At 38.6% G+C, this 26732-nt stretch overlaps 1 protein-coding gene across 1 annotated transcript in view; it reads right to left on the reverse strand.

Annotated features, from left to right (window-relative positions):
* Positions 1 to 26732, reverse strand: part of POU6F2 (POU class 6 homeobox 2) — a 492070-nt gene that overhangs the window by 371867 nt on the left and 93471 nt on the right. The window contains exon 2 of the mRNA XM_055293368.2: positions 18218 to 18389. Coding sequence (XP_055149343.1) covers positions 18218 to 18389 — 172 coding nt within the window. The remainder of the gene's footprint in view (positions 1 to 18217; positions 18390 to 26732) is intronic.

Consider the following 26732-nt stretch of genomic DNA (forward strand, 5'->3'; position numbering starts at 1 on the left):
GATTTGTAAGCAAAATGAATGTTGTCATCATGTAAACCTCTGTGTTCTGGAGTGGGTTTTAGTGCAGCAACAAATAATGGGAGCAACCCTATAATTGTAACTAGAGCATCTGTACTTTAAGAATCAGCTGTACTTCAAATAACACATTAGCAGAGGACGCGTAGAGCTGCTGGTAGGTGCTCCCACCATGTCTCGGGCTAAGCAGGGGGAATGAGCGGCAGCTCCAGAATTTCGAGTCTATCTAGTTTTGCTCTAGCTTTCCCAGTTTTGCTCATTCAGAAGGTAGATCTCAGTATTCGTCATTAACACTCTTCCTGGTTCTACCCCTTTTCCCACAAGGAAGCCCTGATTCTTTACTTCCCTTTAGGTAATTATAGCTGGACGTAACCCTTTTCACTCTATATATTTGTCCATGATGTTTGCGCTACCTGGGATGCCTTCTCTGTTCTAACCTTGAAATATCAGTTTTAGAAAAATGTCTTATTTAAGTGAAGCCTGGAGGTCATGAACATACCAGTACAGGGGTTCACCAGTACAGGGGTTCGCCAGTACAGGGGTTCTCCAGCTCCAAGTAACACAAAACTACCCTGGCTTACTAAAGCAAAAACTAGAAAGAGAGAGAAAAGAATTTGTTGTAAGGGTTTAGGATGGAACACAGAATTCAAGGAAAAAGCTAAAGATCTAGTTTTCTCTGAAGAGATAGTAACCAAGACTCTTCCAGGAATCAAGGTAGTGAAAACCAGTGGACATTTTCTAGGTGAACCACCAGCTAGACACAGCCTCATGGCTTTTCAGTCTTTGGATCACTCAGTTCAAGAATTAGCTTCCCAGGAAAAAGCACCTTGTTGTCTACTTTGGGCCATGTAACATCTCTTTGTCTAGGGGAAGATGGAGTGTCTTGACTGATCGTCCCACCAAGACTGTATCCAACGGGAGAGGAGTCATTTGCCAAAGTCACATCTACATATTGTCCACCCAGTGTCCACTACAACAGGCGATGCTACCAACAAAGTCATGAGCTCTCATTATTCATCCCTCTAGCTTCTGTAACTTCTCTTTAGAACACTTCTCACAGTGACAAATTATTAAATTTCTGGATAATCATTGCTTAGGATTTGAGTTTCCTATGAAGTCCACGAGAGAAGGGACCAATTCTGTCTAATTTCTCACCACGGTCTCAGCACCTAGTCCAATACTTAGCACAAAGGTGCTCAATAAATATTTGTTGGATATGTGAAAAAGCACTTTATCTTTGTTTTGTTATTAATATTTGTTGATATATACAGTTTACACCACAGAACAATGTTTTGGTCAACAACAGACTGCATATATCATGGTGTTCCCATAAGATTATATCTTATTTTGTATTGTATATTTTCTATGCTTAAACACACAAATACCAATGTGTTACTATTGGCTACAGTATTTATACAGTAACATGCTATACAGGTTTGTAGCCTAGGTGCAATAGGCTGTACCATACAAACCTAAGTGCATAGTAGGCTCCACCATCCAGATTTATGTAAGTACACTCTATGACATTTGCACAATGATGAAATTGCCTAACAACACATTTCTCAGAATGTATTCTTGTCATTAAGTGACACATCACTGTATGTGTGTGTGTGTGTATATATATGCACACACATACATATGTAAGCATATATATATATATTTACCTCTGTCCCTAGGTAGGATAGTAGACTCCTGTGGGTAGAGTCTATTTTCCCTTAATATTCAGTAAATATTGGCCAAGTGTGGATGATGTCCAGAAACATCCAATTCAGAAGCAGTTCAATTCAAAAAACATTTATCTGGCACTTAATATATGCAAGATCTATTATCTGTCCTCTAGGGGCTAGCTACCCAGCAAGGAGGCAGATAAATGCACAAGTCATGATAATACTAGGCAAACAGTGGAAATGGCTGCAAAAGAGGCTGTAAAAAATGAGAAAGTGGTTGGAAAGCAGCGGAAGGCAAGAGTCATTGTAATGTTGGAAATCAAAAAGCTTAGCCAGAATATTTTGACCACAAGAAAGGGGGAAGAGCAACTGGGGACACACTTAATAGGTGTTAATTTTTGAATAAATTAACCTCTCAATAAATTCATTATAAGCGACTTAGACAGCACGTCAAGATATTAAATGGTTATTTGCACCTGGCCCCTTCACCTAATTGAAACTGAAGTGTTATTAGCTAAAAATGTATTGCTCTGATGATTCTGTAGATTTTTTCATAAAGGCTGATAGCTGATAGGAAAAAAGAAATACATCTCTGGAGGATCAGAAGACCAAAAAATAAGGTGTCCTTCCAAAAGATAGTGTAAAAGTATTGTCATTTTCATGAGCAAATTATTGTAAAGAAAGCCTTAGAGTGAGGAAGCCTATTTTAATATTTTTAATTAAAAAGGTAAGCTACAATTTTGTTTTAAAATTTTTTAATTGACTAATAATAACCGTATATATTTATGGAATACAGTGTGATGTTTTGTTGTATGTATACATTGTGGAATAATTAAATCAAGCCAATGAACACATCCATCATACCACATACTTATTTCTTTGTGGTGCAAACATTCAAAATATACTCTTTTGAGAATTTTGAAATATACAATAAATGATTATTAACTATAGTTACCATGCTATTATTAACTATAGTCCCTGAAACATATTCCTCCTAACTGAAACTTTCTACCCTTTGACCAACATCTCCCCTTTCCCCACCCTAATCCCACAACCTGCAAATTCTCAGGGATGTCAAAGACTGTAAAAATTTCAAGGACCCCAAGGAAGGAAGATGTTTGAACCACCATGGAACATATAAGAGAAATCTGTACAAAAAAAAAAAAATCTTGCTTAGAAAAAGCAATTCTTCTCTTAAGTGCTGACTTTTAGTCAGGACTGATTAAGAAAAGAATACACAGCCTGGCATGGTGGCTCACGCCTGTAATCCCAACACTTTGGGAGGCTGAGGCAGACGGACCACCTGAGGTCAGGAGTTTGAGACCAGCCTGGCCAACATGGCGAAACCCCATCTCTACTAAAAATACAAAAATTGGCTGGGTTTGGTGGCAGGCGGCTGTAATCCCAGCTACTCAGGAGGCTGAGGCAGGAGAATTGCTCGAACCCAGGAGGTGGAGGTTGCAGTGAACGAAGGTCGCCCCATTGCACTCCAGCCTGGGCGACAGGAGCAAAACTCTGTCTCAAAAAAAAAAAAAAAAAATACACTTAACTTTTATAAAAATATGAAAAACTGGAAGATTTAGTTGCAGAGTGCACTCTAGATGGTAGCTGGAAATGAATGGTGTGGAATGGCGGGTCAGAGCTGCGTGAGAGGCTCAGTAAAGAAGGCTAGACCCAATTCATGCCATAGAATGAAGATGTGGATTTTCATTCCTATGTACAATGTAGCCTAACCTTATATTTGTTTTCCCAACATCATTCTTTCCACGCTGACACTGCTCAGGGGTGCAGCCAAGTGGAGACAGATTTAAGTTTGGTTACCCAATGACAAAACCACAGGGGGAACAGTAATAACATCTGGGACATCTAAGGGGCAATACAGCTATAAATTCAGTGAGGAAAGTCAAAACTGTCACATTATATGAAGGGGATGGTCATTGCCACTGGCTTAAAAGAGAGTTTGTCTTTTCTACTTAACATTAACACAAACATGTACATTAATTCAATCTGAAACCATGATTTAATATTTTTCAATATCACAATATATTTATTGACATTGATCGACACGTTAAATGAGCGGTTTTAGAAGTGCCAATGATGTCTAAGAAATGAGCATAGGGCATGAATATGTAATTAAAAATGTGTGGCATTGCTATGGCAACAACAACAACAACAACAACAACAGAAAGATGTTCCTTTACTGATCCTGACGACTTTGGTGTATATAAAAGGAACCAGGTTTAATGGATCTCAACCAAAATGTGTAAATATTCCCAACAAAGGTTATAACATGTTTCCTCCCAATGATGGCTCCAAATGTCAATTTAAGCTACTTAAATATTCACAGCATGTTCAAACCCTTGGAAGTGTGGCACTAATAGATTTTTTTGAGGTTGCCGTCTTATTTTTGGTTTGTTCCTTTTGAAAAATATATGAAAAGGGTTCATTCTTGAAGATTTGAAAATTCCAATTAAACATTGGCTATGAAAATTCCTTAAGGAATGAGGACTCCATGGATTTTTAGTTGAAGGCATGTTCCCATGCCTAACACATAATTAACTTCTTGAGAGAAGCACTTCCATTAAGGGGCAGAAAAGAGCTCTCTGCTGGGACAGAGAAGACCCACAATCCAGTCAAATCCTTTGCTTACAGAGCAAAGGTTATTCTCTCTACATCTAGCTTGAGTTTTGGCTTTCATGGAGAAAGCTACGTTGAGAAAACAGATCTTAACGTTCAGAGCCCCTGCTGATGATTAATCTCTGATCCACGCTCCTAAGAGAACCCCCATCAGAATAAGTCACTTCTCAGACCTTGGAAAGATACACATTGGGCTAAGAAGTGAGGGGAAGGGGCTTTCACTATTAAACACCACCATGTGCAGGTATCTTATTTGCCTTCCTTTACATAATCTTCAACATCCCATTAGATAGGTATTTTAACACTCATGTTTCAGAAGAGGAAACGGAGGCATAAGCTCATAGCCTTGTGCCTAGGTCAAGGGTGGTGATTCGAACCCAGGTTACCATCCTTCTGCAGCACCATTTTTCTAAAATCATCAAAACACTTCAATGGAATGTTTCTCTCTCTCTGAAATTTTCTGTAGTTTACCCTGATTAGGTCACAAAAACATCCTATGAAAGATCTCTGGGCATTTAACTAGAGGCAAATGCTCTGTTCCCAACATGGGCAACAGTGTGATCAAGGCAGAGAGATAGAAGTGCTTGGCCTGGAGCTGGCAAATTCCCTTGGAGGGAGGGAGGGACAGCTGACGCCCCTGGGAGAAACTCCACCCAAAGTCAGACTGCCCCCAGGGTATCTGACCACACCACGAGGGAGAGAGGCATTTGCTGCCGCCCACAGACATCTGGCTTCATAGCACTTCTCAAGGCCAACATTATTTTTAAAATCGCTATTATTTGAAAGAATCACACCTTCCAACATTTTAAATTTAGAGGAGTGAGATGTGTAACTGCCCTGTTCCCTCCTTGCTCACCACCTCACTTACGTACTCTCCATAAGATGAAGAGAATGAACTATTGTCCCCTCTAGAACCCGCTTACAATCCATTTATGAGTCTGAATTCTTTCCTGAATGGACTTGAAGAGAAAGCAAAGACTGAAGAAGGGGTGTTGCCATTAGGAAGCAAAGATCCCCAGAACCTTTCTTTGATCAGGAGGACCTTTGGGGGCTGATATTTCCTTATGGAGAAGCATGGTTACTTCCAAAGGTCACAATTTTTGTTGGTTTTATGGTATCTGCTGCCCAAAATTAATCAGATTCTTTCTAAACATAGCAAGTACATTTTCAACTCTTAACAAAGTGTGATATTCATTGAGCTCCAGTTACATTCCAGGTACTCTATAGGCTTTTACGTGTGTCATTTCACTTCAAGCTCAAGATTGCCCTGTGGCGTACCAGCAATACCTCCATGCAGAGATGGGGAAGCTGAAGCTTCAACATGTTATTACCTTACCCAGCCAGTGAACAAGTGGTAGGGCCGGACTCAAGCCCACACAACCTGACTCCAGAGCCTTGAAGCACTACTTTATAGTATAAGACAATGGCCAGGTGCAGTGGCTCATGCCTGTAATCCCAACAGTTTGAAAGACCAAGGTAGGAGGATAGCTTGAGGCCAGGAGTTCAAGACCAGCCTAAGCAACAAAGTGAGACCCCCTCTCTTGCAAATTAAAAAAAAAAATTAACTGAGTGTGATGGTACACGCCTGTAGTACCAGCTACTCAGGAGGCTGAGGTGGGAGGATTGCTTGAGCCAGGAGGTTGAGGCTACAGCCATGATCATACCACCACACTCCAGCCTGGGTGATAGAACAAGACTTTGTCTCAAAAAAATAATAAAAATAAATAAATAAATAAATAAATAAAATGTATTGGCCCCTGAGAGAACATACGTAAAAACATAAATAAAAATTTAAAAATAAAAAATATATAAGACAAACAAGAATTTTGGGAGGAGAATGAAGGCAGAAAAGACAGGCAGGAAGAAATAATCTGATTCATCCTCCCTTTAGACATGATTAAGAGACAATCCCTAAAGAAGAGCAATTGTGTTCCACAGCATATGCACCAAACACTGTGATGAAAACATTGCTAATGTCATTTGTCACAAACCGCTTAATACTCCTTTCTTCTTCCCTACTTTTTGGAGATAATAGTTTTTTTCTCAAATGAGGTTTCTAACCAACAAACAACTCTTGAAAAGCATGGTTTTGAAGACTTAAAATTGCCTAAAAAGCTACCAGAAATGATCAAGTAAAATAGAATGTCAATGTATGATGCTGATTGTGGGCTATTTCAGGGTGGGGTCCCCATGTCTTGTTCAGTTTTGCATCTTCAGCATCCCTCACAGTGGGTGAGCTAGGTGATCAATTCTATCTGATGTCTTCTCCACTGAGTCCTCAGGACACAGCACAGCCCCTGCCATAGAGCAGGTGCTCAACAAACATTTATTGAATGGATCAATTCACTGTTCCATGTTGAATACATAAACTGTATTGAATAGAAAAAACTCATATAATAAATAGGGCAAATTATGGGTTTTCACTTCTATTCTACACTGTAACTAAACGGTATATATGTACCTCTCCTTTGTTTTGAAAGTGGCACAAAAGTAAGAAATCCAGTTTCAAAACACTTCACAGCAAAGGAGAAAAATATAAGAAGTGGAGACAACAGAGAGTTGATGAAAATTCCTAGGAAAAGTAATTTCAAAGATTCAATATAGAAATGATCCCAGGATATCATGGTTTTATTTTCATCAATTGTTTTATTTTGAGAGGAAAAGATTGTTCTTCTAACTTCTATAAACATGCCCCCACCGAAATAGAATGTTTCTTTGTATGGCTTTGTGACTGTCAGAGAGCAAAGAAGGAAATGTGATGAATTTTGACAGAGAATAATAATAATAATAAAAACCCTTTTATTTATTTTTTAGTACCGTCTCTGGAAAAGGGCATATATACTAAGAATGGCATAAAATGACAAATATAATGACACTGTAATTTCAAAGACTGCAAAATGTTAAAAACTTGATAACCATTGTAAAACAGCTTCATAATTAAATTTATATTGAAAATGTCATCACTTTTTATCTATATATTAAAGATATGAAATCAATTTTTAAAGTATTTTAAAAATAATTTCACATATATATTTGCTTCACCTGATATGCACAGTTGTGCTATTTTGCTTTTATGTTGCATGAAGTATTTCATTATATAAGCTAATTTCAAATATTGTTAAACTAAAAGCTTTACATTATTTCCATGTTCACTTGCTAAATGTTCAAACACAGCCACATTAAAACAAACCATTTCGGCTTTCAGCCATCTATTTTTAAATTTTAAGTCATTTTTTTTTCTAGGCTGCAAAAGTGTATTACCAAATAAACTGACAAAATATCTCAGCAACTAACATAAACGTGCAATTTTAATGCCTTCTAATCACACAAATCAATATGAGATTTTTGTACTTGTGCATGACCTTCTTCAAATTATCCCCCCATTTTGGCTGAATCAGAACGAGTGTGGGCTATTTGATAAAAAACCCTAAGTGTGTGAAATAAGAGCCCTCGCTTCTTCTGCCAGACTCCTCTTGACAGAAAGATGATAGAAGCATCACATCCCTGGGAGAGTAAATGCAAACTGACAAGAGATGAGCCTTTAGATGTTGAATATAATCTTGAATTGTGCTTGAAGTGTCTTATTATCTTGTCTTTTGATGTCTGAAGGGGTGGCTCATTGTTAGAAAAAGGAAAACCCTCGCGCATCTTTGCCATCTTTAAAAATTGTTTGGCCTTTAACAACTGCTTTTCCAACTAATGTCCATTTCTCCTGACAATAAATATGGCAGGTCGTCGACAAGTGACAAACAATTTACTTTACATGCCACACTTTTATGGGTTTTGAGAGCTCATGTGGAAGTATTTTAAAAAGCCCATAGAAATTAGCAGTATTACAAATGTTAAGAGGACTGAGATCTCCGTGCAAATACTGATGTGAAGTTACTCATCGTGGTTATTTCCTGCTGTTTCTGGTTCTATATCTCACTGGTGCCAGATTCAAAATTCAAGTTCTTTATTTATCATTGACTAAAAATAGCCAGAGAAAATGAAAGAGCAACAATCAGTTCTGACAGATTCCATAAAGGAAATGCACGAATACAGATTTCCAACACACACTGCAATATTCAGAATGGTATATTTAAAAATGCTTATTTCTAAGTAGGAGATCAAGATCAACAATGGGCTTGCTGCATTTTGCCTTTTATCTAAGCATCTTCAGCACGTTTTAATTTTCACTGCCACTTTGGGTACCCCTTACCCTTTGCATCTACCATTTGTTTTGTGGTTCTTGTTTTAACTTAAAAGTTTAATGATGTTCCTGGTCAACAGGATTTCTTAGCAGCTAAATCACAGTCCTGCTAGTTTTCTGTCACCCAGCCAGATTTTGTGAAAGCTTTCAAGATATTTTCTCAGACCTCCGTCACTCTAAGAATCCATAAGAATTCTCAAAAGGACCATAAACCGTTACAGGGTTCAGGTTATTGTATCATTATAAAAACATATTGATACACTACAGATGACAAGACGTGTAGCCACCATTCTAGGCTACTGCAACCACCTCAATGCCATCAGCAATCTCCAATGTGACCAGCTCTTTTTTTGTAAGCAGGCAGCTGTAGACATTAATTCCTTTTAGAACACGAGGCATAATTTTTAACACTTTTCTGATGGCCTGCAGATTCCAGTTGGCTTGCTAGAAAATTACTAGAAGTATAGGATGTAATTAATAGGAGAAGTAAATATTCAAACTAGAGCAAAGAAATCAACTAGGCTATCTGAAAATTTGAGCAATTTCTTGGGTAAGGCTTAAGACTAAAACCTGCCTTCATCTTAGGAATCAGAATAAAATGAGCCAATCAACACTTAAAACAGTGACATATGTTCCTCCCAAAAGTTTGTGAAAGTTTTCCCTCATAATCGAGAAGATCCTTATTCTGGATATTTACCCATTCACAGATTATAGAACAGTGTACGGATTTAATTAAATGGATCCGTTGAAATAGGAGTTTCATGCAATATTTCTTGCATGCTTCTCCTTTTGCAAATAGCAAGCATCCTTTCTGACACATTTCTATTTTGCAATACTTTGGGAAATGAAGTAGGTATATTGAAAAAAAATGCCAGTTTTGATGAAATGCATTTCACTCCCCACATGACTTCCATGTGTATACATTTTTAAATACAGGAACATGTGGGTTTCCATTTGACTTTTTATTCTCCTTTACCCTGGGTCGATTTGAGCAAAAAGTCATGTGCAATAATAATTTTTCATGCTTTTAAAACAGCTTCAAATATTTGCATTTTTAAATCATATTAACCCCTTAGCTTCTCTCCTGCTTTGACAGTGATGATTCCCTCCTGCAGGAAGTCACCTCAAATCATTAATTTGTAAAAATAAATCTTGCCATATTGGTATTAAAAGACAAATCACCATTATGTGGTCATCAAGAACTGCAAAAGGAGATTAATAATACCACATTAATAGTAAATGTTTAAAATATGATTTCTCTATTGTACACCAATCACTCACTCTACCTTGATATATAGGCGCATAGAACCCTTAAAGGAATGTGTAACAAAAATTGTGCTTAATAACTATTGAATAAAATGTCTTTGACTTAAAAAAGAAAAGGATAAATATTTACATTGTGATATACGTCTATCCCAGAAATAGACAAATATTTAAGTTCCCAATATTTAGATCCCAAGAGTCTTCCCTAGCTTGGGTAAGTTGGTATGCTTTAAAAATACATATATTTCCTATAAGTCAAGTTGTCCAAAAACCCCAGATTTCTTTACTGAATTAAACTGCACAAATCCTAAGGAATCTTCTTGTCTCCTATGCTCAGTAAATAGCAGCATCGAAGAAGACACTGGAACTTGGATTCTAGCCCAAGTATAGCTGAAGCAATACTACAGTATAATTAGTTTCCCTTTTTTGGTAAGCTATTAATTTTGATAAATTTATCAGGGAACTATTTCTTAAATATATAGGAGAAGTACATTTAAATGATGGATGGATAGCATGAACTAAAAGAAAGCTTATTATTACAAATGAGTCTTTGTTAGTTTTATAATAGACAGAAAATACATACATACTACAGATTCAGTAAGACAATTTGAAGCATTATGTGTGTATGAAGAAAATGAGGAGAAAAGCAGACCATAGACACACACAAATATTTTATACAGATAGCATTACACTTTTTTCACTGTGCACTCACAGTGCCTAAGAAAGAAAATATAGGGAAACAAAAATAAAGTATGGAAGTGGTAAGAACATGGATAAATTTACATTGCTATTTTAAAACACTGTGCTAATATCAGTCTTTAAATATGAATTGCTTGGCTTTCACAAACTTTTGTCATAATTATGCTTTTTTCTCATTAATAGGATGAAATTAAAGAAATACAAAACATTTGGAAGGTACATCAGTCAATCCCAACAAACACTAATTATTTTACAGGAAAAGATGAAACACTAAGAAAACTACTTAATGCCAAACAATATATGGCAGGATACAAGTATTCATTAAATTGTGAAACTGTTTCCTGTTGGCTATCATTGGGACATCATAAGTATCCTAAAAATACCTTCATATTCTACTTCATTCGTGAGCTAGACTAACAGATTTTATTTTGGTTATTTACTAAGAACATTTTTAACCATCTTAATGAATGCAGATTTCATTATACAGTCCCATTTTCAAATGGTCTTTTGTATAGCAAATCTCTTTAGCATTTAATTCATGTACAGTTATATTACTTAGTTTCTCTAATTATAATCTGATCATTTTTTCCTTATATTTTCAAATAGTTTTAATGGCAGTGTGGTCCTCCAATAATAGTGACTTGCTTAGACTATTAGTTATGTTGTTCCAGTTAGCTAATTTTTTAATTAAAAAAAATCACAATATATTCTTGTTATATATAAGACCTTAAAATCACTTAAGAAGGAAAAACTATAAGAGAAGTTTGGGCATGGATTTTCTTTTCCATTCTCAAATAAAATATAGACATTCATATAACATACAAGGAAATTTTTTAAAGTAGAAGCTAATTATTAAGAAGCGATCTCAGGGGGTATGCATCTTGATTAGGTAGTTTTAAAAAATCATCTTGGAATACATATAAAACAAAGTTAATTTCCATTTCTCTGTGAATGACAAACTTTCTTTAGCCTTAAGAGATCCAATGTTATTATTTCTGACCTCTGCATTCACACTAAAAGGGCTTAATCCATTTTTGATAGCTCATAAAGTGACACAGCACAGAGTAGGAAATGTCTCCAAATAAGTCCACCCTTGTTTCATTTTTATGAAATCTGACTTTGACAATCAGGAGGTGAAAGTTTACATTGAAAAGATTAAGAATCAGATCAACATGTTTAATAATTGACCTCATCAGAAGCCCCCATATTGTCAAAGCACAGATATTCCTTTATGAATAAATATTACTTGAAGGTATTCCCAAAGACAAGTCCAGTGTTGATAGATTTAGAAGCTCATTCAGAGTCATAGCATGACAAAGTATATGTTCAACTGCAAAATACCATATAAAAAATTAAAACAAATTATGCTCACTTGTTTCTCTCTCAAAGAAAAGACATTTGAAATTTAAAAAGATAAACATTTAAAAAGTAAGACTGAAATGGCATGAATAAAAGAAAAGCTGAACAAAAACACCAGCTAAGTACAGAACCCAGGAAGACAACAAACAAGAAAATTCCAGAGCCAGGCTGGATATTAAAGAGAAACCCATCTGCTGGAGAATGGCAACTATTACTATGAGCTTTCTCTAGCTACCTCTGCCTTTGGATATTTTTTAAAAATTTATTAACCTGACAGCGGGAAACTTTATACAGATTGCCCCCTGACAGGGTGCCAGTTTGGTATAAACACTGTGCTATCTTTTTCTTTAGCATAAAAAAATCAAGAAACATGTTAAGTGGAGCCAGGTGCATATTTGGGCAAATGTGCCTGCTTCTCCGATTGCCTCTGCATTCCCAGGGAAGGCCTGAATAATCAGGGCAGCCCAATAGCAGAACTGAACCTTCTACCCTTCCTCTTCACATTTACTTTCTTTTTAATGTGTGAATGTCTGATGTATTATTAATCCCCAAATATAAACCAGCAAGGTCGTCAAAGAAAGTGCCAATTCTCTCGCAAATTAACTGTTGGCTGTCTCATAACAAACAAGGTCCACTTGAAACGGTCAAGTGAAATCTCAACGTTGAAGTGGGAGAAAAACGTATTTGGTCAATTCTTGAGAAGGGGAATGCTAGCTGTATAATTAAAGCAGGTAATTAAGAGAGAAAGCAATCTTCTTAAGGGCTGAGCCTTGGGAGCTTGAATCTGGAATGCACCTCTATTTATTAATTATGACACAAACTGGGCTGGGTGAACTACAAAAACACTGTAATGCCATGTAACCTTTAAGTCAGAAACATCCAAGACATTCAAGAGACTAAAATGGGATCATTTAAAGGAGTGATGATGTACAGATTAATCTCATTTCTAATACCTTATTTCCTGTTGTTTTTAGGACCATTTAATGACAACAACAAAATACAAGAACCACAGTAATCAAAATAAAAGGGGAGAAAAAAGTAAAACCATATCAGTATTTTGACTTGCTAATGTGCTACCATGGAGTATCCTTGGACACTGCAATATTGAACTTCCTGCAGAGGCCTGGCCTGAGCACCCCAGGCATAGCAAAGAGCTAGCAAAGGCAGGCACAGAGGAAGGTCCCCACTGATGATTCTGACACATATTGTGCACTGTCCCCCATTGAAGTGCACTTAGAAATGAGCAGCTCCACAAACAAATATGGTGAAAACTTTGAACACCAGTGCCTCTCTTTATGGATTTATTTTTATTTCAAAGCTTACACATTCATGTTATTTAAAGTGGATTTATTTATCCATGCAGCATTACAGTGGTTTTTCTGGGGCGGGGGGAGCGGGGGGAATCTACTAAACTAAAATTGTCCAAATGCACACAGCCTCTCACTGATTTTTTAAAAAATACCCCAGTGCATTAGACTTTCTTAAATGTAAGAACTGTATCCAAATGTGCATTTTTTTTTCATTCAAGTAGTCAGCAGCATGACAAGGGCTTGTCTGACTATTAAACCATAACTGATTTTTGACAAAGACCTTATGCATCTCACTTACTTCCACAAATACAGGTTTCTACAGATTTTTTTTAAATAACTGTTTTTGTATAAATCTATTACTCAAATTATTTAGTTGATTTAAAAAACACACTTAATATTTCTTCAGCAAAACTTTCTTTGGTGAAAAGGGGTATAAATTTTCAGCTGATATAATATAGAAACTTTTAAAAATATAGAAGCATGATACATATTTTAAATAAATATATTTCTCTAGGGAATTTACCTCATCACCTCCTAGCTAAATCCCTCTTAGGTTTAAGCTCTTGGTACTGATTACTGGCCCCAGAATAGTTAATCAGAATATTATAAATACCCAAGGTACTGAAGCCTGGAGAGAGACGTTTAAATAAAGTAATGAAGACAGTGATCCCATAGTGAAGCCCTCCACTGATGCACGGGCGTGAGGCAGCCTCACCCCCAATTGCAGTCCCCATAATGCCCTGCAATGACCTCCACGCTGACCTGCAGAGACCACTGTCTCAAGGGGTGACAGACAATTTAGTCCTTTATCCTTTTGTCATTGAAAGCGACTCTGCTGCCATAAATTCTAATCAAGTCAAACTGGATGGCAATTTGAAAGAAAAAAATCTTATAATGCATGTTTCTGTGAGAAAGATCACAGAAAGGAAAATAAATACACAATACAGTACATTCTATAGCATGGAGGAATCCCTGAGCCAACTTTAAGGCCTTTTCCAACAGCTCACAGATAAATGGCATTGAAAATATCCACTCTTACAAGTATCATTGCATGCAATTTCTTTTATCCTAGGAAAGCACAATATCAGAAGAGAAAATCAACCACAAATTTTTTACTTTGGATGCAATGCTTATACATGGTTTTCTAGCTCCATCTCAGCTCAAGGCTCTTAGCTATGTGCCCAATTCATGCACAGTGTAGTACAACTGAGAAGCCAGCCACTGTGACTAACACAGCCACCCAAGATAGCTGGGACTTAAAGGAAAGAAATCATGAGGTTTAACTTCAAACAATAAACATTTTCCCAGGAGAAACACTGTTAATAAATCATCTTTCAAATCTCAAATATATATGGGAGAAAATATTTAGGGCATGTTTTATGAGATCTCACTTCTTCGGCTAAGAGTGCATGGGAAAACTTTAGAGCACATATTTTTTCCAAGGATATATATTACTTTTATCCTTTCTGCGGTCATTTTCCCGACCAAGTTGTTGATGCTACCATTTGAATTTTAGCATCCAACTTGACTGAATGTGGAACACTGAATTCTTGATGGGCATAACTAAAAGTGAAGCACCACATTGACACGAGTACTATAAATGTCACTAGAGGAACACAGCAACCTCTTCCCTTTAAGATTGTTTGCCAAAGGCCAGTTTTGAGAATGGTTTCCAATATGTACATCACTAGGCACATATTAAATGACTGGCTCTATGTAGCATCACTCATCTGATCACACAGCTAAAGCCCTGTGAGACACAGCGCCAGATTCTCTGATAATCCCCCACCCCCAACCACACACAAGCCTGTTCTCCTCTATGCTGTTTCTTACGGCTCAGAGCTTAGCATAATACAGTCATGAACTGAAAAAGGAGATAGTTATCCTACAGGCTGTAGAAGAATAAATAATGCACCACTTAATGATATTACAGAGAACTACCTAACCACATGCTTCTCAATGAAATGTGGATTCATCTCTCCTAAGTGTACTTTAGTTTCCACGGCTGTTCAAGTTAAGCAAAACGTTACCACTGATATAATTACTTTATAAAACACAAGGGCCCTTTTCTGAACTTTCCACTTAGGCTGGCATATGGCTTCTCCTTTCTCCTTCTGGTATTCTGAGCTGCTCAGAGCACTGAAACATTCTGCACAGTATGTTTCCCTTTGGATGCTGTTAAGTGCAGAGGTGCAATTTAAGGAGAGGCATAAAAGGCCCAATGGTTCCTGGAATTTCCTTTGTTTATCCATAGAGGGCATCAGTATTAGCCTTTCTCCTGCAGTTTTGGGCTGAAGGTACCATACTGTGAGGGAAACAGACTTGTCCTCTGGACTGCTAATTTGAACAGTACGCAGATGGGGGAAGAGGCTTCAAAGAAATCCATTTATACTGAAATTTCAGGTACAATAAAAAAACCCCGAGCTCTGCTTGTCTCCTGTTGTTGGTTAATGTCTCTCCATGAAACTAAACATATCAAGATGCACATGATTTGTCATAATCTGGCCATCTCATTAGAGAAGCCCAATTTTCAATAATACGGTGTATATATAGAAGAATGACAATTTGAGAGAGACAGTGAGTATATTAGAAAATTATTGTTCAGATAAAAACATAGATGCTGCCAACTATTGAGGAAGAATGCAATTCTTCATTATCAAGTAAAGGGTATAATCAGGACTACATCTAAAAACAAAAAACAGACTTGAACATATGCATATCAAAGAAAATCATGGTTCCTTAAATTGTGTTGCCAAAGTTGCTAAAAATTCTGGGACAGAATTACTCTGGAAAGTTTTAGTCAGTTACGTAAACTAGAATTGCTAAGGCCAAGTCCCAGCAATATTAAAAAGTAAGAGCATAACAGGTCCCCACAAAGGAAACTTCTTCCTCCTGATCCTTTCTATTCTTTCTTTCTTATATTGTCTCTATTTTTTTCTCAAGTTCTCAAAACTGTTTATCTACTGATTTCTTCTTGACCTAATTGGAAACTGGGAAATACTCACATTGTGTTTGAAAAACAGTCTAGAGACCAAAGGCAATTAAGTGAATTCAAAAGTAATGTAAGACGTAGATTTTGCTGTGTTTTCTCACACAAACTCAGAAGTTGAGAATTTCAAAATGAAAAGTGGATTCCTTCTAAAATCCATTACGATTTTAACATTAAACTACGAATCCTTAGTAAATGCCATTAAACTTTTAATTCAAATGTCTTTGATCCTCTTGGAATTTTTGAAGCTTTTTTCTCTACACATGCAAATCAGTAAGACGTAGCATAACAAATCTATAACGGTGTTCAACACTGGGAACCCTAAACAAATGAAAAAAATCAATCACCTCTCTTTTGGATTACTTGAAAGAAAACAAGTTGGAGCTCCAAGCTCAAGTCTACACAATCCATTTACTTTTATTTTAAATGCATGCAAAGTTTAGGAACAAAAATGTATTATCTGTAGCTTGTTGAACTCAAAATTGATTACTTTTTAAAACTCAAAGTGCTTACTTAGCATACTCAACATTAGAGGGGCGTGGGCATGGCTTTTACCTTTCTGTAATTTATCATTTTATCTGACTTTTCTCACTAACCTCCTAAAATTGAAGTGAAGGTTTTAATACATAATTCTTCCTATATGGATAAAAACTTACACTATAAAAAAAATTTCTTTGGGGTGAAAATGCTAAAACCCTAATGCGCAGGTTTGGAAATTCATTTCAGAGGTGGCATTGCTGCTTTTCAAAGAAGGGGTGCTACCAAAAAATTTCTTGAAATTGGAATCTAGTATATTGTTAAGCATAAAACAGTATTGTACCCAGAGAAGATCTGAAAAGCAGAGTTTCTCTGTGATATCTCTCTAATGTTTGACTGAGTAAGCATTTAAAATTAGGGAAAAGCTTGTCTGTTGAAGCAAGCTAGCCTAGAGTTGCCAAACTCTCAGGGCAGCTTGCTTTCTGTCAGTTAAAATAAATAAATAAATAAATAAATAAAGCCTGTGTTTCAAGCCGAATTGCTGACTTTCTTAACAAAGTAGTAGTCTATGTAATGATTTTTTTTTTTTTTTGAAGTTCAGGTGCTTGATTGTTTCTTACCTGAGACCAAGCAGTACTCTGCCTGATATATATATGTCAGGTTAGTATGTATATATATGTCTATGCACTTGAAAATAATTAAAAGCAAATGTTTCAGGAGCAATTGTTCTGAAAACCTAACGTCACTCTGAACCCTAAAGTGCTTCTCCAGCAGAGACATCCATTAACATCTATCACTCAGGCACGCGCCTCAACAACCCGCTCCCCTTTCTGATTAGAGATCACAGTTGCATAAGTTGTCTTACAGAGTGTCATCTGTTTGAATGACAGATGTCTTTGCTGGAGTGGCATTCTGCTTGTTCTTGTTTTGTTTATGAAACAAAGATTCCTAAAAGGTCTTGGGCTGCCTCTACTTTTAGTTATGAGGCTGTAAACACAATGCTGAAAAGGAGAGGGGTAGAGGAGGGAATCAGAGAACCTGTTTTCTTTCCTCATCACCTTTTTAAAAGAAGAAGAAATATTCGTTCTGACTGTGATGACACAACGTTATTTCTCAGAGCAATTCCTGTGTCCACCTTTGTTTACCTGGCATAGCACGACTTGTATTGATATTTTTCAGTTCTCCTCTCCCATCTTTAGACGACAGATAATGTCTTTACTCACCTTCCCCTTAACAAAAGGCTGCGAAGCAACCTGAAACTGAGTCGATATTTACTCAATAAATGTTAACCAATTCTCACAATGGAACCGATTTCCTGATTATTATTACCACTTTTTATTTTTTTCCAAATAATTTCCAGTCTGGGGACTCTAGCAATATTTGACAAGTCAAAATGGGCAGCGAATAAGTTCCCTGTTGGTAAAAGTTTGGAGGACATCCTCCTAGCCGGCTGGAATCAGCTTCAGTGGCTTAGCACCTCCAAGATGCTCCTTTTTAGTACTTATGAGAAAACTGAATGAACAACAGAAAAAAAGGGGGGGTTGGGGGGGTTGGATTGCTCTTCCGGACAACATGGTAGTACTGAAATGAAATACCTAGACAGACTTACCGAAGAGCTTGCTGGGAGTGTCCTCGCTGTCATTTGATTCCACAGGCGCAAGCAGGGGCTCATTCAGCTCGCTGTCTGAAGTAGCAGCCTTGTCCTCACCTCTCAACTCCGCATTCATTTCACTCCGCACTGACAGCAAGGGCTTACTGACTTGTCCAGCTATCATTGGATCCTAGGATGGGCGAAAAGAGTGAAGGGGAGGAAAAAAAAAGTGGCAGCTTTAGAGTGCGTGTCCTCTCTCTCCCTCTCCCTCTCTCTTCTCTCTCTCTCTTCCACACACACTCTCCCTCTCTCCTCTCTCTCTTATCTCTGGCTGCTCCCGCTGTTATTGCTGGCTGCAGTCAAGTGAAGAGCTATTACAGATCCGATGAGTTCTCCATTACTCCCCACCCTATTAAAGCTCAACTAGCATGTGAGAGATTCAGGAGGCTTCGGAGGGAAAAAAAAAAAAAAAAAAAAAAAAAAAAAAAAAAAAAAAAAAAAAAAAAAAACTTCTTTGAAAGCAACCTAACCAACACAGCTTTAATTGTGGGATATGCTTTTGTGCGAATGTTTTTACACCTTGTTCTGTCTTTAATGCAGTAAGAATAAAGAAAGTGCTGGGCTTGTACTTCAGCAACATACTAAAAAGGAAGAGCACCCTATGGAGGAACCACGGGCTATTTTAAGAAGCCTTCTCCCCGGGGGAGAAGCAATTAAACCCTATCCCAAGAGCAGAGAAAAAAGATAGGGAGAAAAGAGACCTCAAAAGGCTTTCAATGGAATAAAAGATATTTCTTATGTAAATTATATAAGCACCCTTAGAAGTTGGCTTCACTGGTCCCAGATTGGGAACCGGAGCTGACCCCAAATCAAATGAACATTTTAAAGCAAATAATACACAACACAATACACGAAAATTGATTTAAATTTTTTTTAAGGAATTGGGAAAATACTTACAAACTGTGTTCAATAATTCGGATACCTAGAGCATCGTACACCCAGAGCATTAAAGAAAAAGAAAACAAAAATCGCCTTCAGAAAAGACAAACTTTCCCCCCTAATTATTTAGATCTGCTTTATCTTCAGCTCATTAAGGAGGGCATTTTAGGATCAGAAATATTTTCCAAGTGTAGTCTTTTATTCCATTTGCAAACTGAGACGCATAATATTGTTTTGGCACAATATCGGATGCAGAAGGAAAGGAAGAGCAAGAAGTGCCCTTTTTGCGAGATCTGGGAGCTATTTATTGCCAAGTTCATGCCTAAATGGTTCCTGAGCAGGAAACAGGTGACCAGCACAGAAGCAGGTGGGGCGGCATGCTCCTGGGTCCCACCATTGCATTGGTTGCGGTATGCCTGTGTTTTTTTTTTTTTTTTAATGTATTCATGCCTGAAAAGTGAATTTGATATGACACATGATAATCTATGAAAATGTTAATCAATACAAATAGTTTAAGCTGTCATCAAATGCACTTCTTTAGTCAATACTCATACCATTGAAAACAATGTCACTGTCACCAGGGCTTAATTTGCACAGCACTTAAATATTGGACTCTGTGCATCAATGCACTTCTTCTTCAAATACTGTAGGTAAACACATTTTCTCCCTATTTAAGGCTGAAGCACTCAGCACGCATTTAGCTGAGCCGAATCCTCCCTTTTGAATACCTTGATAGGTCCACTGGAGGGCAAAATTAATACTTAATTGAATCTCACAGTCATCAAAATAATCAATACTTTTTTATTATTTATTCTTTACAGTCTGTTGACTGTTTCAAACCTCTGAGGGAATGGTGGAAAGGATTCATGGCTTCGAAACACTGTCATTTAACAAGGTAATTTTCAGTGGGGCATTAGGGGTTGTGAAACATATAATAAAACAAAAATGGTGGCTTATAATAGGAAGAAAGAAAAGAATTATATTTCTGCCATCTAACAAAACAGGATAAATAAAAAAGCAAGTGCAGAGAGAGAGAGAGAGAGCGAGAAAGGAGGGGGATGAGGGAGAGAGAAAGACTGGCTTTTGAAGGGTTTTATCATATCAAGAGCAGAGCCGAGCTTTCATAATGCTGACATTTCTCATCCTGACAATCCTAAACAAGTGGAAAGGATGAGATCGCAGATATCATCTTTCATCACATTCCCCAGCTTAAGAACCAACATGACAGCTCCTCTCCCCTTTACACTGTTAATTACTAAATAAAATACTACTCTCTGTCAGCACCAGATTATTGCAGATAGCAACCACAAACATTTCTCCATTGTTTTTCCCCCTCAGAAATGCTGATACCTACCTTGAACTCTTTAGAAAAGAAATTAGACTTGTCTCACCATATTGTAAATATTTGAAATATAATCAATGTAATCAATGTGGTCGATTCACAGTATTGTCAGCTTGAATTTGCTAGTGATAGATTTGCATTTTGTTTACTGGGTCTTGTTGCTGGGATTTGGAGCGCTTGAAACTTGGGGGAGATGGGGGAGGCAGGCAGAAGGGAAAAGAGACACACGATTCTCAAGATTTCTCCAGATCTCTTTCCTAAATATCTAAGAAAGCATGCATGTTCGAGTTCCAATTCAGTTGGTGGGTGGGTGGGTAGGGAAAGGAACAACGCTCGTTGGTTGACCTCGTGGCGTTCCTAAGTATACTCGTCATGTGATGTCAGGATCCCAGGCTTACATTCTAGTCCACTCTTTTTACTTTATAAAAGGTTGAATCCTCAATCTCTCTAATCTAAAGGAAGGGGTGTGACCGGTACCTTTGAGACACCCAGTCTCTGTCACTGTACTGCTCATCTGAGCATTTTTTAAGATAATGTTAATGATAAACATGTTGAGAATAGCAGTCTTATGATAAATCAGACATGATTATTAATGTGCCAGTGAATATCTGGGTAAACTTAAGAAAGAATATTCTACTCTTGCTTTATTTGTGAAGGGTCAAACTGAATCCCGAATCACACTGACGAGCTGAAATGCAGCTGCTGAGTTCAAGTGCACTTAAATCTTTAAGATGTTCTGTCTGGCTGATGTGTGCAAAACATGCACTGGCAGATGGTATATGTTCACTGACCATTAGCTCTTCTTCCTTAAATTACTTTTATGTACCTCATACATGGCTAGGTTCCCAACTAGTGCCTCTCACTGACTTGAGCTTTGAAAATCCAAGAGTTTGTCATTCAAGTACTCATTTAATTTTTTTTTCTTACAAAACACTTTACCTTTTCCACAATGCAGCTCTAGCCCATATATACATATATGTGTGTGTCTGTGCGTGTGTGTGTGTGCATGACATGGTTAAACAGCAAACCCCTAGTGAGGCAGAGAGCAGACAGCTTTTAATCACAGCTGCAGCCACTGGGGGGTCCATTTGAAAATGTGTCACAAGCAGTAACCAGTGAGTACAGACTTATAAGTGATGGGGGAGTGCCTCTTTCAAGTAGCACTCAGCTTGGAAGTCATTCTCTCTCTGCCAAGAGCCATAGCAGTCTGTGAAATCCTTTCTGTCGGAGTGAAGAGAGGATTTTCCAACATGCATCTACGTAGGTGCTTGTAGAAATGCAAAAGACCTGCAACTTCAACCTGTACAAGGATCTCTGCAGCGGTAAACAGGAACAGAAATAGCTAGTGCAGGTGAGAAGTAAAATAGAGCTGATGAAGACTTCTTACTTGAAACTCTGAAATTGTTACTATCACAATAGAAGATGTTGAGACTTCTTTGCAATTCGTTTATCAACCCTGACAGAAGAAAGTGACTAGTCCACCATGGAACAGTATTCCATGTGTGCAATAGGATGTGGCATGTGCCAATACAGGACACTCATGGGGCCATCAGAGACCCAAGAACCAGATGGCGGAAAAAGGAGAAGCAGGAGTAGTTTCTATTAGCAAAATCGCAACAAAAATTTTCACCGTGTCCTACAAAGAGAGGACTGCAATCACCATCAGAAACTACACAGTGATTATCTGTCTACTTCAAGCATTATTAGGGAATAAAAATAGGTCCCACTTATTGAATGCCTTTACTGGACAGTCTCCTCAGATGGATCTAATGTTACCCCAGCTATGCAAGGTATTAGCCCCATTGTATGGGTAAGAGACGGAGGCTCAGTAGGCTAAGTTTCTTGACCCAAAGGCACGCAGCTAAGTGCTAAAGCTGCATTTTCAATCCTGGCAGATTCATCTCCAAAAGCCAGCACCTTTTTTACCCAGTAGGCATTGAGTGAAAAATTCAAGGTTTATGGACTTAGTAACTCATGGGGTATCCCAGATTTTGGATGATGAGCCAGAGCCAGTGGCTGTGAAGGGTGTTAAAGCCTGGATAACCTAGTCCCAGACATACTGTGTGTAGTATCATCTTCCCTACAGAATGTAGGAACAAAACAGCTCTCTGGCTGACATTGCTTGAATGAAATCTATGGGGCAATATGGTATAGTAGACAGGACATCAGATAGTGTTCAATACCCAGGCTTGCATTCAGCTTCACCCTCTAGATAAACATGGCAAGCCACTTAACCACCTTTGGCCTTGGTTTTCTTGTCCAGAAAGTGAAAAGGCTATAATAAAATGATATTTCCCAAAGTGCATTCCACAAAACACTTGCCCCAAAAGATACTCTACAATGAAAGAGTTCTGCAGTCATACCCACGTGGAAAACTCAGCAGGGAAGTCTACCAGGAAAGAAGTCGATCTAACTCTCTTATTCTAGCACTTTCCCAAGATTATCTGACCATGGGAGGTCTTTGCCTTATATTATCTAATAGATCTGGAATGGGCAAGTTTCGATTATCTGTAAATCACTGCACTAATTTTTAATGATTCTATAATACTAAGCTCAAACACTTCTACAAGTACATATTTGTGTAGTGCTTCTCACATTCTAACAACTTTTACCTAATTATGTTTCTTAGTTATATGTGTAGTTAGCATATATGATAAATGATTTACTATATACTAACCATATATACTGTCATTATATGCTAACTTCTGATGTACTTTCATATAATTTTTAAATAGAGATGTCCCAGTGTATTCCTATCATAAAGCCTTTAAAGAGTAGATACAGGGTACTGTATTAAGGAGGAGAATTCAACTTGGGCTTTGTGTTTTTTTAACCGCGCTGCTAAAAATAATACCACATAAACAAATATGTAATTCAGCTAAAGACCTTCAATAATTTAACCAACAGAGTTTTGATAAGCATATTCATTCTCATTTTATAGTCGGAGAAACTAAAGATAGCGAGATAACTCAGCAAAGCATCCGTGTCCAGTGGCAGCCACATGGTGGAAATACCCACACCTCTCTACACTGAGCTTGAACGAGGTCCAGCATATTTTTATGCACATGCAAACTAATGATGAAACAGTCCATCAGAACGGCTTTGAGGAAAATGCAAATAACATAGGCAGGCTTCAAAAATCCAGGGAAACAATTCATTTGGTTGTGAAGCACCCAAGTATAGTAAAGTTATACAATACACAACAGATTTATTCCTAGAATTCAATAGAAAAATTACATTCATTATAAAGAAAAAAATGTATTGGATTTTACCTCCTCTCAAAATGCTACATTTCAACTTGGGAGAAAGGATAGAAACAAATTACCTACATCCAATTTAAGATGCAAACACACCGTCGTATTTTGTGTTTAGTTTCTCCCACGGAGAAGAGGTAAAAATTGAAATCAAAAAGAATTAAGAGGAAGAAACGAGGCATTGGTAGGTTTGGGGAAAGGGTAACTTCAAGTGTGAATATCATTACCTTAGTCGTGAAGAAAAACAAACTTTCTTTTATTAATTACCAAATATTATTAATTAGTTTAGCTCTTGGTATGATATTTAATATAAGAGTATTTCTCCCAAAAGTTATAAAACATTTCTAATTTTTCATCATTCACTATTTCCTTACCTTTTCAGGAGTTTTTTAAATAAGAACTTCTATTTGACTTTCTGAAATAAGACCATATTTTATTTTTAGAAGTGTTTTTTATTGATGTAAGTATACGTATTTATTGTAGAACATTTTGAAAATTTGGGAAGATCAAAAAAGGATGCTAAAAGTATTATAAATTCACCCACAACGGATCATTTTATTTTAAATTTCACTTTTTGGGTTGCAAACAAAAATTATTTTGAAAAAAAGTGGAAAATCCCACATTTCTAGCAAATATTCAACAGACAAAAATTTCCATTACAATGCACTTCACTATAAAGCTTATACATGCATACCTTTGATTGTTCCACAGTAGATTTTCACAGCCAAATATTGATCCCAGCATGCACTTCCTCAACTCAACATTCCCAACTGCTATCTTTTTTTTCCCTGTGTCTCTCCATTTTGCAGTTAGTGTTGAGAGGTGACAGCATGCTGGCAGTCCTTGCAGCCATCACTCGCTCTCAGCGCCTCCTCTGCCTGGGCTCCTACTTTGGTGGCACTTGAGGAGCCCTTCAGCCCACCGTTGCACTGTGGGGGCCCCTTTCTGGGCTGGCCAAGGCGGGTGCTGGCTCCCTCAGCTTGCAGGAAGGTGTGGAGGGAGAGGCGCGAGCGGGAACTGCGGCTGCGCCCGGCGCTTGCGGGCCAGCTGGAGTTCCGGGTGGGCGTGGGCTTGGCGGGCCCCTCACTCAGAGCAGCTGGCCGGCCCTGCCGGCCCCGGGCAATGAGGGGCTTAGCACCCAGGCCAGCTGCTGCGGCGGGTGTACTGGGTCCCCCAGCAGTGCCAGCCCACCGGCGCTGCACTCGATTTCTCACTGGGCCTTAGCTGCCTTCCCACGGGGCAGGGCTGGAGACCTGCAGCCCGCCATGCCTGAGCCTCCCACCCCCTCCATGGGCTCCTGTGTGGCCTGAGCCTCCCCTACGACTGCCACCCCCTGCTCCACGGCGCCCAGTCCCATCGACTACCCAAGGGCTGAGGAGTGCGAGCGCACAGCGTGGGACTGGCAGGCAGCTCCACCTGCAGCCCCGGTGCAGGATCCACTGGGTGAAGCCAGCTGGGCTCCTGAGTCTGGTGGAGATGTGGAGAACCTTTATGTCTAGCTCAGGGATTGTAAATACACCAATCAGCACCCTGTGTCTAGCTCAGGGTCTGTGAATAAACCAATCAACACTCTGTATCTAGCTGCTCTGGTGGGGCCTTGGAGAACCTTTGTGTCTATACTCTGTATCTAACTGATCTGATGGGGATGTGGAGAACTTTTATGTCTAGCTCAGGGATGGTAAACACACCAATCAGCGCCCCGTCAAAACAGACCACTTGGCTCTACCCATCAGCAGGATGTGGGTGGGGCCGGATAAGAGAATAAAAGCAGGCTGCCCGAGCCAACAGTGGCAACCCACTCGAGTCCCCTTCCACGCTGTGGAAGCTTTGTTCTTTCGCTCTTTGCAATAAATCTTGCTACTGCTCACTCTTTGGGTCCACACTGCTTTTATGAGCTGTAACACTCACCGCCAAGGTCTGCAGCTTCGCTCCTGAAGCCAGCGAGACCACGAGCCCACCAGAAGGAAGAAATTCGAACACATCCGAACATCAAAAGGAACAAACTCCGGACACGCCGCCTTTAGAACTGTAACACCCACCACGAGGGTCCGCGGCTTCATGCTTGAAGTCAGTGAGACCAAGAACCCACCAATTCCAGACACAGTGTGGCTGAAATTTTCTTTAATCCTATCCCAAAGTATATAAGTATTCTGTGAAAATCAAGCAGGACATTCAAAATTAAAAATAAATGCTGCGTTTAACAGTGTCGTACTAAGGAGGGGACCCCATGGATATTGCCTATTTTAGCACTAATTACTGGCAGGACCGTGAATTGCTCTCTCTTCCATCTTGGTTCCCATACCAGTGTGGCTTTCTATATCCCGTGAAGGATATTGTGAGACTCGGCCGGGCGCGGTGGCTTACGCCTGTAATCCCAGCACTCTGGGAGGCCTAGGCGGGCGGATCAGAAGGTCAGGACTGCGAGACCAGTCTGGCCAACATGGTGGAACTAAAAATACAAAAAATTAGTGGGGCATGGTTGTGGGCGCCTGTAATCCCAGCTACTCGGGAGGCTGAGGCAGGAGAATCACTTGAACCTGGGAGGCGGAGGTTGCAGTGAGCTATCGTGCCATTGCACCCCAACCTGGGTGACAGGGCGAGACTCCGTCTCGGAAAAAAAAAAAAAAAAAGATATTGTGAGACTCAAGTGAGGTAATGTATAATATGTATGAATATGTTTTGAAAGATATTACACAAATAGACAAATAGACTATTTTCTACAATACCGCTTCCCACATTAAGGTATCTAACTGACTGAGAGTTACTTTTCTCTCCACACTCTCAGTTTGGAGCACGAGTCACCAAATCATTGAAGTTGAAGACTCAAATAGATGCTGTAGGGGATGCTGTGGGGGTGCTGCCCAGATCCTCCCTTTATTTTCTATTTTTTGAGACGGAGTCTTGCTCTGTCGCCAGGCTGGAGTGCAATGGCGCCTTTAGAACCAAGGCACTCATTCCCCAGTAGCCAGGCATGTTGCCCCTCAATGGCTCACAGCAG

This window comes from Symphalangus syndactylus, chromosome 9 (genome assembly GCF_028878055.3).
Source record: "Symphalangus syndactylus isolate Jambi chromosome 9, NHGRI_mSymSyn1-v2.1_pri, whole genome shotgun sequence".
In the NCBI taxonomy this organism is placed as follows: domain Eukaryota; kingdom Metazoa; phylum Chordata; class Mammalia; order Primates; family Hylobatidae; genus Symphalangus; species Symphalangus syndactylus.